At 45.7% G+C, this 13,279-nt stretch overlaps 1 protein-coding gene across 2 annotated transcripts in view; it reads left to right on the plus strand.

Moving 5' to 3' along the window:
* The window catches only part of PDLIM1 (PDZ and LIM domain 1), a 36,681-nt gene that overhangs the window by 19,498 nt on the left and 3,904 nt on the right, over positions 1–13,279 (plus strand). For both annotated transcript variants that reach the window (XM_048946789.1, XM_048946790.1), the window contains exons 4-5: positions 7,649–7,839; positions 12,006–12,160. In XM_048946789.1, the coding sequence (XP_048802746.1) occupies positions 7,649–7,839; positions 12,006–12,160 (346 nt within the window). The remainder of the gene's footprint in view (positions 1–7,648; positions 7,840–12,005; positions 12,161–13,279) is intronic.

Below are 13,279 nucleotides of genomic sequence, written 5' to 3' on the forward strand. Positions count from 1 at the left end.
TTCTGCCCTGGAGGTGTTCTGCTGCAAACCTTGGGACTGGGGAAATGAGAAGTGCAGAATCAGCTCTGAGACTCCCCTGCAAGGCTTCAGGGGGCTGGTATCTAAAAAGCGTGTTTCTGGAAAGGTGGATAATGCATGGTCTTTGAAATAAACCTCATCTTATGCTCTCACAAAGGTAACTTTGTTCCTTCCTAGCACTGCATCTCAGAACAAAATAGACCTTGTGGTGCTTTGTAAAACCTAGTGGTGGCTGGTCAGTCTGTCTGTGCAGTTGTTTTACGGCATGATTTCACTGCTCAGTAATTCTCACTGAAACATTTTATTTTTAATAGTCAGTTGTGGGGTTTCTTCTGCAGTGAGTGTTGAAAGGTTGTGAACTCCAACATGCAGGTTAAATTTGTGCTTCTGAAGTGCAAGCTGGCAGCGCTGCATGGTAAAGAGAGAGCTGGTCCAGCCACAACATCTGTACCTAATGTGTGAGCTGAAGCATAAAATTCACTTTGTCCAGTTGAAACTGAAGTGAGAGACTTCACTGGCTTTAACTATATACATACCTGCAGCCCTGCTTCTCCTAGGTGATCCTTAGGTCAACGCTGGCAAAAGAAAATCAGGAAGTACCAGCTGTAGAAATCTTCTGGTATCTGTGTCTGGACAGAGATATGAGTTGTGGCTCAAAAACTAAACCTTATGTAACCAATCTGATAAGCTTTCCATTAATTTCAGTGTGCCAGCAGAAATGAGTGAGGAAAAAGCATCTTCTGCAGTCCTGCACGGGTCCCTACTGCAGTGCGGAACTAGAAGGGACATGAGTAATGGGTGAGGCAATGGAAGTCTCTGCTTTCCTTCCTGAAATTCAGATAAAGGGCATCACAGAGACCAGGTGGGATTCATCAGGGCTGTGGAGTGCACCTAATAGCCTAGTCTTAGCCCTGTTTCTGATTCTAGCTCTGGCCCTTCTGCAAGTACTCTGATGCTGCCATCTCAAAGTTTGAGATTTATGATACCAATCCTTAACTGACTTCAGCAGGAGAATTTGTCAAAAAAAAAAAAAAAAAAAAAACAAAACCAAGCAAACAAAAAAATGACTACAGCAAGATTCCTGGTTTCCCTATTTCTGGTCAGTGACTCTTGTTTTAATTTAGCACTAGAAGCCAACACTGGAGCCAATGCTCCCGTGACTGGCTCCAAAAGAGTTTTTTCCTGGTGTAAGGAGTGACATTCAAGCTCCCACAGAAGTCTTGCCTTTCTTCTTTCCGTTTTTAAAATGGAGCCAATTAAATCGTTTTCAGTGGCTTAGCAATTGATGGTGCTTGCTGGTGTTCTGAGCACAGGGCTTTTCTTCACATGGGTTAGTCCAGCCATGGGCTGGAGCAGGGAAATTTAGCAGTGTGAGATGTGTGGCTCGTGTCTCCAAACCACACGCTCCTATTTACCCTTTCTGTTTCACAGTGCCAAAGGCTAGTGTCATGAACACCATCAGCTTTTGAGCTGTGTTCTTTTCTTTATATTTTAATCCTTTTTAAATACCCATTGCCTTTTTCAGTAGCTGACTGCAGCTAGTAGAGATCTGTGGTGAGGGCTGTCTGCTTGCAGTATGATGTCAGTGTAGCATGTTGACTTCTGCCAGATCTGCGGTGAGAACTCAGCAAGTTTATCTGGGGCTGTGTATTTACAGTATCACCAGAGCCAGCAGCAGCATGCAGAAGATGCTGTGCGTGTACCAGTGTGGCAAACTGGTAGGAATTTTCTTGCAAAGATGCTGAGCTCGTTTTCAGACAGCACTGGTAGAAGCCATAAGCAGAGCTGACTCTTTGAAGGCAGTGCTGTCTGAATTGTTTAGGTTTATCTAACTGCCTTACCAGTGAAAGCAGTACACGTGCTGCCCTTGGCTGCAGGCTTACGCAGAGCACTTAAGTCCCTTACCAAAGAAAATAAGGCATGCTGAGTCCAAGTAGTTCATTAGGGCCAGATCCACTGTTTTCTGAAGATGTTTCTCACTGTATTTGATCACAGCCTTTTGAATGCAGCAATACCATAATATATGTGAATAGAGTTAATTCAGACTCAAAAGAAATGCTTTAAAGCCTTTGCAGTAGAGATTGGAGAGCAATTATTCAAATAATTTCTCCCTTTCTTAAAATGAGGTACTATTTGACATTGATCCCCAACTTCACTATCTGCATTGAAACTTCTCAGCATCTGGCCACCTTCTTTGCCTGTTCCCATTTCACTTCTACAGTTAAATCTTTGAGAGTGATCTTGCAAAATACTTTTTGGTTTATGTCATAAGTGGCTAATTAGACACTAAGATCACTGCTTGTACTCTTTTTACCATTTGCAATAAGCTTTTTGTTTATGTCTGTAGTCTTTTTGGAGGCTGACACTTGGTGAAATGCTGCATCTGTCTGTGTGAGTATTTTCCCTTACTTGGAATGCAAGCTCAAGATGCTTTTGAGTGCCTTTGGAGGGGAGAGAAAAAAAAAAAAAAAAAAAAAAAGGCATTCCACAACCTCCCATGCATTCCCCAAAGTCCTAAATACCAAGACTGACTTCATTGTCTGTGCTAGTCTTTTCAAACGAGAAAGCCATGGCCTTATTATTTCATTATTCCTATCTTTATCCTCTTAAATTCATTCAAGCCAAGGCAAGAGTGATGACAAAATCGCATTTTATCAAAAGGTGTAGCAGCCTATTGGTGGTGATGGCTCTGCTGCTGTGCTGGCTTTGTTTTGGGTGTGACCATGGCAACGTGATGGGAAGGAAATGACGGAGACTTCTTCGTATATTTACTCAATTATTTCACTTGCACTTCTCACCCGGATCATGAGGGCATTCACTCAATGTCATTTTCCCATCAAGAGCTTTTCCGCACTGCAGTGGGAAAGATTAAAATAACACGTCCGCCTGTCCCTTCTGCTTAACTTTTTTAGTAAAAGGGATCGCAAGCAAGAGAACAACTTATTTTGGTAACTGAGCTAATATTGATGCTTGTGGTATGACCGGAGGACAGGATGATTACAAGCTACCATGCTCTCTGGTAGCCTGGGCCAGGCAGTAAGCTTCAGAGCCATGTGTGCTGTGCTGTTGTGTTGCTTGTCAGTAAAATGAACTGAAAATCTTGTTATCTCTGTGTCTGTGCCTTGCCTTGCTAAACCCGGGCTTTCTGGGAGAAGGTTTGGCTTTTTCCTGTGTTTGTGTGACAGTGAGGTCAGTGGGCCAAGGTCTCTGTGCTTAGTGAGATCATGTTCATGTAGGAAGTGACCGGGAGAGACTGGCTTTGAGGGTGGTCAGTGCCAGGACTGTCTCCAAGAAAAGCTGAAAGCCCTCACTTTGACATCACATCTTTCTCAACCATAGAAGATAAGGGCTTTCAAACTCAAGAATGCTCTTTACAAGAGGAAAAAGAAAAAAAAAAAAAATATATATATATATAGAAAAAGAAACAAGGTCCAGACTTGCAGATGAGGGAGCGAGGGAGTTCTGGAGGTGAATCATGGTACTTGTGGGATGGCAAGAGCAGACAGCTGCTTCTGTCCTCCCAGGCTCCTTGTGAGAGTGCTTGCCCTATCCCCATCCCCGTCCTCGCTGGGTGATGTCATTGTTTCCATCTTGTGTACTTTATCTCCTTGGATACCAGGAAGGCCAGGGCTATAGAAACTGGGTGTGTGGTAGGCCTGGTCTTTGATAAGGCCAAGCGTGCGTGGGCAATGCATGAAGCAATAGGTACATAAAATAACAATATATGGTGACCTGCTGGTTTTGGTTAAAAGGCGTTACTGCATGGATGTGGAATGCTTTAAGGACTTGGAGGGAGAGGATGTGGGAAGCCAGCCGTGTTGTTTTACCCCCCTACAATAACAAAGCCCCAAACCCTTTCTAATTTCTAATCAGATTTCAAAGCATTGCAAAAGATTTTTCCATAGCTGAAAAACCCCAAACAATAACAGAGGGAGAGGTGAAAGCGGAGGCACCGCTCCTTGTGCCTGCAGCTGGTGAAGCATTCCCTCAGCTGGAGCTGGCTGTGAGGACAGGCTCTGCAGAGGTACTGGTGCTCCTAGGCACGAGCATGGCCTTCACTTCGCATGTGGCCTCACGGGGATGGGGCCAGGCATGCTGGCTGTGGGTTTGTGCTTTCCTCTGCATGCACGGCACTCTCCTTTGCTGAGGTTTGGTCAGGGGCCCATTTTCTTCGAGCTGAGTAAACATTTGTGCCGAGAAAATTTTAATCGTGTTTCCTCTTGGCATGGCTCTTGAGGTGTGTGCTCCAGCATCCAAGCCTCCATCTCTGCAGGCTGGTAGGGTGCGGTTTGGCTGGGTTGTGAGGCTGGCTCTGGGGCCTGCGGGGGTGCTGGAGAACATCTCCCTGCAGCTGCAGTGCCTGGGTGCTGATAGTTTAAATTTGCAGCATCAAGTAGGAGATCCTTGAGCTCCCTGGACTCCATAACGTGGAGCCTCGAGCTGTACCTGAGGTGGACTTTGCTTGCAATTCAGCTGTGGGGTAGGCAGCCAGCCATGCTGCATGCTGCAGGGGATGGCACAGCCATGGCGATTTCACAGACCTGGCATCCCCAAGCATGGCCTGATGTGAGCAGGAAGAAGGGGCCATTGTTCTCCCAGAGAATTCCCCGTCATGCTGGTGTGGTCGGAAATGCTGAGCCACTTCCTGCTCTGGTGTGGGGATGTTTTCCCTGTACCACAGCTAGTGCTGTGGCTGCTCCCTGCCTGGAAGAGGCTGCAGCACTGTGATACGTTTTTTGCTTGATGGTGACCAGGTGTGGGACCGCTTCATTTCTGATATTTTTCCAGTGCTAAATCACAGACTCTGACATAAACATACAATTCCTGGAGCTGGGGCTTTCACAAAGCAAATGCCCAACCCAGAGCCTGGTGGGCAGGTCTGGCAAATCCCTAGGTAAATGCATTTAACAGGGAAAACAGGTTATCTTTTGATCTTGGTTTTGCTACGTGAAAGTACTTGTTCTTCACAAATTCCTTCCACTGCTTGAGCAGAAAAAGCAGCATGGTGTGACAAAGTGATGGAGAATTCGGGTTATCCAAATGCTCTTTATAATTTTATTGCTTTTGCTATATTGTCTGACTTTTAGGTTACTGATCTTCTGTGTTCTTCTTGAGATGGGATTTTTCTGACCTAATCTTCAGACATCCTCTTCAGGATTCTCTATGCTCTATTTGGTCTGTTATAAACTCCCTTACAGTCTCTCATGGATTTTAGCTTTGTGAGCACTGCTACAGATGTCCTGGTGCTTCTGGAAGCTTAGACTTGAACATTATTAAACAGCAGAAAACTTACCTGGTGGCAAGTAGTCAAAAACTTCCAACGTGGCTTCAGTGCCTGAGCACAATTTGCAGTTGAGTCCAGGCACTAATGTGATTTCCATCTTTTTCCTCCATCCAGCTCCCTGTTTTCTCAATGTTTGTGGATGCTTAATGGTCCTTCAGGCTTCTGTCATGCTGTCAGACTGATTGGAGCTTGGTTGACAGATTCGAAGGCCTTGGTCGGGATGTGAACGTGTCCACGTGCATGTAGAGCATGTAATTGAGATGTCTTAAGAAACTGCTTGACTTTCCTAAGGAAACCTTCCTTAGGAAGCTAGAAATTAAAAACAAACAAAAAACTAAATTACTTCCTTTTCTCTAATTCTTGGTTAATACTAAAGTGTTTGCACCATACAGATTGTGACATGATTTAATCTTTGAGCCTATGTGACCTAAGAGTATAATTCCTTTAGCCTAAAACTTCTGCCTCTGTCTTTCATTAAACTGACTACTTATATGTATGTCTGCATATACTCTCTCCCACTTGCTGCCTCAGAATGGTGTTCTAACATATGCATTTAATGCTGATAAAAAGAGCACTGATACTTTTCCCCATGGTGTGATTTACAGGCTGAAGTAATTATTATTTTTTGCTAATATCCACAGTTTCTGCCATGGGAAAGACTATTTTTATGAGCACTTTGAATGAGATTGTAACAAAGGAGATTAGCTAATTACTCCAGGGTCTGTCTTCCTTTGGTGTGTGGGAAAGTTTCATGGCTGATTTCCATTTGTGTTGGCCAGAAAGCTGTGGGAGCGCAATCCCATCATCCCACACCTGAACTTCTTGAGCTACCCCACTGATTACATATGACTCGTATCTCATGAGTGTGTTTGGACCTGTACTCCTCTTCTATAAGGGTTCCTGTGTGTGTCTTGTGTGTGCCATTGAACAAGGTGACTCCCATTTGTCAGTTCAGGGACATTAGCCAGCTGCGTAAGGAAATCTTGGGGCATAAAAGCAATTTTAAGAAAGCTCTATAGGGGAATTTAGTCATGCTTGTTTCTAATGAGTGTTTATTCTGTAACTATAGCTCTATCGAACGAGAGCCATGAGACACTGAAAGGACAGTGAAAGCTCACTTCCTTGCTATAGAAGTCAGCATGTGTATGGAGTGGGAAGCAAACTGGTGGTGCCAATTATGACAACGAAATGTGGGCCCAGCATGTTTGAGAAGGGCCCTGTTTGATCCTGTGCCAGTGGGTGCAAGCCCTGTAACGAAGCCGTTCCCTGCCTCTGGCCCAGACTTCTCAAAATGCATATTTAATGCCATCTTTCAGCACTGAATATTTCAGTCACCTCTGTGGACTTTCTTCTGCCTTCTCTGTTGAGGCCTCATTGTGTTCACTCCTTGCTTTTGCTAAGCACTTTCTCCAGGAGGAACAAGCCTTGGGTGCTGTTAGCTTTGCCCTAGGGCTGTGGTTCCCAGCCTGCTGAGCTGAAGATGGGGCTACCAATTTCCCCATTTTTGTTAGAGCTGCATGTGATTCAGAATTTTTTTTTTTTTTTTTTAAACATCATATTTGTCTGGGATTTTCTCCTAAGTTATCCACTAATGCCTCTGGAAGCTCCAATTTGCAGCAAGCCCAGAATGTCTGGGCGATTCTTCTGATGTTAAGGAGGTCTCTGATCTTGTCGAGGCATTTAGCCACCACTGCCTGTGGGCAGTCCTTTGTGTTAACAACGGTCATCTTCCCACCTCTTCTGGGGCAGTGTTTTTTGTTCAGATAGTTCTAAGATGTTCATGAAAGAATGCTGTGAGACCAATCTTTGCTGAAGGAGCAGATGTAGTTTAGTACATTTATAGTTATGTCAGATTCCTTCTTTTTGGTGTGCCCTTGTCTTGGGAAAATCAGCCTTTCAGCTGCTGTTGAAGAGTGCTCTTCTGTCTGCCCATCAATCTTCACTTTCCGTTGAAATTAACCCTACTTTCAGGATTTGCAGGGAATACTTAAAATCTGTAGTCTTACGTGAAAAGGTGGGCCCTGTGCCTCACCATAGCTTTGCAGAGCTTCCAGGTGTGCAGCAGCTGATCTCGTACTGTCACTGTGTTTTGGAGATCTTGCATTCCTGGCGCATCACCTGCATGACCTCCTGAGTGCCAGCCTGAAGAGGCCATGTTGGCCATCCAGGATGGAGACGGGCTCTGCCAACATGTTGAGGACACTCATCTTCTTTGGGGCAGTGAGCTCCCAGGTGCCACCACATTTCAGCGTGACCCTTGCAGCAGCTGCATGCTCTGGGCTGCCTGCCACATCCCCCTGCACGCCTGAGCACCTCTGACTTGTGCCTTTGCTCCTTTGCATGCAGGAAATAAAGCACATAGGAAGCGCACACAACCGGAGCGCGGTCCCCTTCACTGCTGCCACGGCTTCTGCCCCCAAGGTGATCACTGCTCAGTACAACAGCCCGGCGGGCCTCTACTCCTCAGAAAATCTCCAGACCTTCAACAATGCTGTGGAGTCAAAGACATCGCCTGGGCCCCCTGAGCCCAGCAAGCTGTAAGTATCGTCCATGCCTCTGAGCTCTGCCCAGCTGGGGAAATGTAACAGCTCTCTTTCAGGACAGGGGACGGAGCAGACGGGCAAGAGTGGATGCAGCACCCAGGGACAGATCTCCTGGGAGTGGGGAACGTCTTACACGATGCAGAGATAAAATTAACGCTCTTGTGTTTCTTTGTTTAGCAGAGACCGACGCAGTTTCCATGTGCATTCAGCATGACGTGCAAGCCTGCTGGTCTGAACAGGTGCCTGACAGCTCACTGTGAGCTCTTTGTACAGCGGGTATCTCATTGTGACTGTGCTGAGCAGGAAGGGTGCAGCTAGAGCAGGAAGAACATCCATCCTGGCTCCCAACTGGCCTGGTGCTCACAGACAGGCTTTGACCTTCCTATTTTTATTATCAGACTCAGTTTTTCTCACGAGCTTTAATATCTAGATGAAACTTTTCGTAGTGGTGTGAATAGTTTTAGGAATGAGACTTAAAATGATCTCAATCTTGAAAGCTTTGTGGTTCTACTTGAGTAACAACCATAACTTCACCATGGGAACTTTTTGTTCCTGAATGTCCAAGGGTTTTTTTTTGTTGTGTTTTTTTTTTGTTTTTTTTTTTTTTTAGTTGGAAGCCATAAAACAGGAGCTTTCTGAAAGCTGCATATGTTGCAGCTGGTGGGCAAGGTGCTGGGTGTTTGCTTCTCACCCCACATTCAGTGACTGAGTTAGGGATGGCAGGGAGAAATCTGGCTTTATGTTAACATGTTGGGACCATTTGGCAGTCAAATTCCATCTGGTGTAGTCTGAAGTCCCCTCCAGGAGAGAGCGCTCCCTGGAAGCCTGGGCTGTTTGATGCAATTTGTAAATGAGGCAAATAAATAGTATTGCAGAGTTTGGTCTTGCAAAGGAGGCAAGAAGAACAGGGAGAAGCCATGCCACTGAACATGGCTCTTTTGGAATTGGAGGTGCAGTGGCTGCTCAGCAGGGTGCCCAGACCAAATTGGGAGGGGCAGCAGTGAGGGTGGACAGCAAGGCTGTGGCTGAATGCTCAGTCCTGCTGCCATGTCTTCATTGCTGTTGTGAGTGGAGTGGCTGTGGTTTGCTTAGTGTGTGGACACACCTGGAGCAAGGAGGCTGGAGCTAAAGCATCAGCTGAAAGCCTTTAATGTAAAGTGATGTATGCAGTGGTGTGTCCCTCCGGCAGAAGCAACAGACAGTATTCTGTTTATTTCACTTGGAGTATTGGTTTAGCTCTCCATTAACTTCTGAATTCTTTCCTTTCTTCCTCCTCTGCATCTTTCCTTCAATTCCACCACATAAAATACAAACGCATCCCAAACAAACACAACCCGTGCTGCTCATTGCACATGGGTGTGTGCCTACAGCCGCCGCTCGCCGATGGGTGCACAGCAGGCTCCCTTTGCCTCTGTCTATAACCCGCTGCAGTCACCCAGTGTGGAGGCACGGGGCAGGCACAGCCCTGGTGCCCTGTCCAGCCAGGTTCGTGTGGGGCCGGAGCAGCTGAAGCACGCGGCCCAGGCCTGCCCTAAAAGCCCTGTGGAGGTGGAGGTGCCAGGACTGAAGGTGCTGCATGTGCAGTTCAATTCTCCCCTGCAGCTCTATTCGCAGAGCAACATCATGGATTCCCTGCAGGGGCAGATCTCTTCCATCAGCCCTGATTTCCCCAGGTAACCTGCCTGCCACTTCCATAGCCAGCACAGAACATCCACTCATCTGCGTCTCAGTGTCCACAAGTGCCTTGTCTCTGTCTGTGGCTCCCAGTGCTGGTTGGTCATGAGGGAGCACTTACATTTCACCTTCCCAAGGGCAGTGCATGACTTCACAGGAGCTTTCTCTGCATTGTGTTTGTGTCAAGCACCAAAACATCGTTTCAGCCTGCCCGTGTGTCTGGTACTGCATACAGCAAGGAGTTAAGGGATATTCCTGGAGGATCCACTTGCAATGGATGGATTTTCTGTGGGAGGGTTTTTATCCCAACAGCTGCTTTTTTTTTTTTTCTCCCAAACCAAAATGACTGTTGTTTGCAGCTGGGTGCTGCTACATGTGTCTGTATGTGGTCATCTGTGGTTTAGTTTGCCTGGCTGGGCCATGGCTGTGTGTGAGGAGCTTAATTTCCAGGTGAAACAGGTCCTGCGTGTTTCCCTCTTTGTCTGGCAAAGCTTATGGGTTTGGAGTAGCCCGGGTGGGTGGCACGTGTGCAGAGAACACCTCCAACTGAGGTAGAGCTCTTCAGAGGTGCTTAGGAGCTGGCCCCATGGATCTCATGGTTCCTTAGCCCTTATGTTCCCCTCCTTGGCTGAGCACCACATGCTTAGAAACAAGCAGGTTGGTGTCCTGGTCCACAGGCTCCCATGGGCAGGCTTTGCTGTGTGACAGCTGCCAAGTGATGGCAGGATGCAATGGATTCACAGCTGTATTATTGCTCAGAGCAGTTACTTGCTATGAGTCACCAGTTGGGCTGTAGGTGATCCTGTGTTCCCCAGGAGCAGGCACATTGGCTGGGCAGCTTTGCTGGGTGGCTGATGCTGCTAACAAAGGAGACAACAAAAGCGAGTACAAGATCTCCCTGTAGCCCAGCTTTAAGACTTTTATAAGCTTGACAAAATGTGTTCACGTGTAATAATGGAATCACATTAGTAATGAAAAGACTGTGCTTTTCTGAAGATGCTGTGCGAGACAGCCTTTATGTTGTCTTAATATAATCATCTTGCTAGTTTTAAAGCTCTGTTTTAAAGCAGTGTTATTCCATCAGTATTGCGAGTTTCCTGCACTAGAAGCATTGAAATCTAGTCATAATTGTTGGGGTTGGAGGTGCCAGTAGAGAGGGGTGCTGGAGCTGTGTGTTACAAAGCTGTTTTGGGCAAGGGCACCATTTAGTGGTGTTTGCAGCAGATGAAGTGCCTTTGTGACAGCAGATAGCATAAATCTGCTGGTGTGGAGACCTGTTACTGCAGGCATTACAGCGCTGTGTCCTTGGCCCTTCAAAAGATGCGTGTGCTGTTTGTTGGGTTCTGTTTTGTTCTTGTGTGAGTACTGTAGTTTTTCCCTGCTCTGACAATTGGAGGTATCTCACTCTTCAGAATATAAATTTGAGCAATTGGGTTTTTTTTTTTTAATATTTTTTCTGAAATTTTGTATATGTAAGCGTATCTATGTGGTACATCTCTGGAAGAGCTGATCTGTATGTTTTGCATACCATCAAAATGCATGGTTGAAATGCAGTGGCTTTGTTTGACTCTCCTGCTCGTTCAGATGATAGAGCCTTTGCTTTTGAATGCATGTTTGTGAGACATTGTTAGTGTGCACACTCCAAGGACTGCCTTCCTCTCCAATGATTTTGGAGGTGGACAGTGAAGGGAGTACATCAGTTTATATAAGGTGAATGTAATGTGGAGCATGGATTCATTTGGGATAATCTAGAACATTGTCTATGTAATTGAAGGGATCTTGTTTTATTCAGGGTGAAAATCTTCAGTAAGTGGGATTTAGTCTTCCAGGATTCAGATGCTTGCAAGTCTAGTGTGCTTCCTGCTCCAGTGAGAATTAGCAAAGTCCTCGGGTTGGGAGTGGACATAATGCCCACTTGAAACACTATTTCCAACTATTTCCAAACAGAGGATCCTTTATCTGGATCCTGCAGCTGTTACTGAGTGAAGGTGGCTTTCACTACCACTTCATAACGTGCTTGCAAAGATGCATATTTTTCTAAGAAATAAACTTTATTGAATTTGAGAGTCACGGCAGTGTAAGGTAGCAGTCTCAGGTGGTTTAGGTGTGTGGGGACTGCACAGTGGTGGCAAAGCTACTATGTGGGACTCCTGTCCCAGCATGTGTTATTTCCTGGTTCCTGGACAGTAAGACAGTTTCTGGAGTAAGCAGCATTTGGGAAGCAGAGGGAATGCGCTGGGGCTGGCCAGGGGTGGTGAGTGAGAACCTGATGACAGCAGAGTGCATGGGTGGCCCAGCACCTCAGTCCTGGGGGCTGCAGCTGTCTTCTGTGAGCACATCCAGCACCTCTGTGTCTCATGGCATCCTGTTCTGCCTTTGTTTGCACGTTCGTCTCTCAGTCACATGATGCATTGCGATGGTTTTGCTAGAGGGACTGGCTGTAGTGTTTAGCCATTGAACAAGTGTGTTTTCTCTTCCTTCCTCAGTTTAGATCAGCACAGCCATCCCCCAGGCAGCATTGCCATAGACAGAGACTCTGAGGTTTACAAGATGCTCCAGGAGAACCAAGAATCGCATGAGCCACCCAGGCAGTCTGCTTCCTTCCTAGTGCTGCAGGAGATTTTGGAGTCAGAGGAGAAAGGTAAGCCCTCCTGAGCACCCAGCCTGGGTGCACCCTTCCTTTCAGCCATTTCTTGGGCTGTGTATGGTGGCTCAGAGTAATGTCTCAAACTTTCTTCTCCTTCCTTAGCTGTTGTTTCTTCAAAGTAGTATGTACAGGTGATTTCCACAAAAACTGTGGTCCCTTTCACTGACGTTACTCTTAAATTTCTTCTCTGCAGCTAGTTTCAATGTCTATGGGCACATATTGTTACTCATTCATTGACTGAATGCTCAAGAAATAAAACCCTACTGCATTTAGTTCTTAAGGAATTCTAGAAGTTGCAAAAGCCTTCCAGACTGTCCCAAGTTTTGCCCCTATTGGAAAATATTCACCAATTTAAGGACCATCTTAGATTTATGACAACAGATAATACAAGATAGTATTCTTTAGTGAATCTTAATGTTTCTGGGTGCCATCCTTTGACAGGAGAAAAAAGGATCTTCTGCAACTGAATATAAAAAAATTGGAAGCAAGGTTACAGCAATCAGTTTGCAGTTTTAGACCTGTGAAAATCTTGTGCTGCTTGGCACTCTTAATCTGACATCTGGACAGCATGTAGTTCAAGGCTATAGGCTTCTAGATAAAAACTCTGATTAACTTAGGTGGGAGCCAAATCATACTCCCTTCTCCCTTTAAATAGAGTAAAATAAACAAATAATTAGGGAAAGAATTCCAGGAATGAGGGTTTTTTTTTCCCCTCTTAAACCAGTTGAGACTTCATCTGTTGTGTTATTGGCTTGCAGTAGAGTATTCAATTTCATCCAACAAAAGCGTGGTGCTGAGATATCAGAAAGGAAAACAGCTCAGCCAGATGCTGTTAGACCTAAGTGATCTGTAAGGGAACAGTAAAATGAAGGAAGTAAGGAAACAATAGGAAAAGAGAAAATAGGATTTTTGAGTCTTTACTGTTAAAATTTCTATCTGAAAGGATCTTAATAATGAGTGTTTGCAGCTTACCTCCCAGGGTTCAACTCCTGCGTGGAAGGGACTGGAGGAGCCAGGACTTCTCACACATCCAAGGTCCCCCTCTGTGCTTAGTAGTGCTGAAGAAGATAAGCAAAAGCCTCTCTAGTTTATCAGTCTTTGAAGATTTGCAGC

The sequence above is a fragment of the Lagopus muta genome, chromosome 5 (assembly GCF_023343835.1).
Source record: "Lagopus muta isolate bLagMut1 chromosome 5, bLagMut1 primary, whole genome shotgun sequence".
In the NCBI taxonomy this organism is placed as follows: Eukaryota; Metazoa; Chordata; class Aves; order Galliformes; family Phasianidae; genus Lagopus; species Lagopus muta.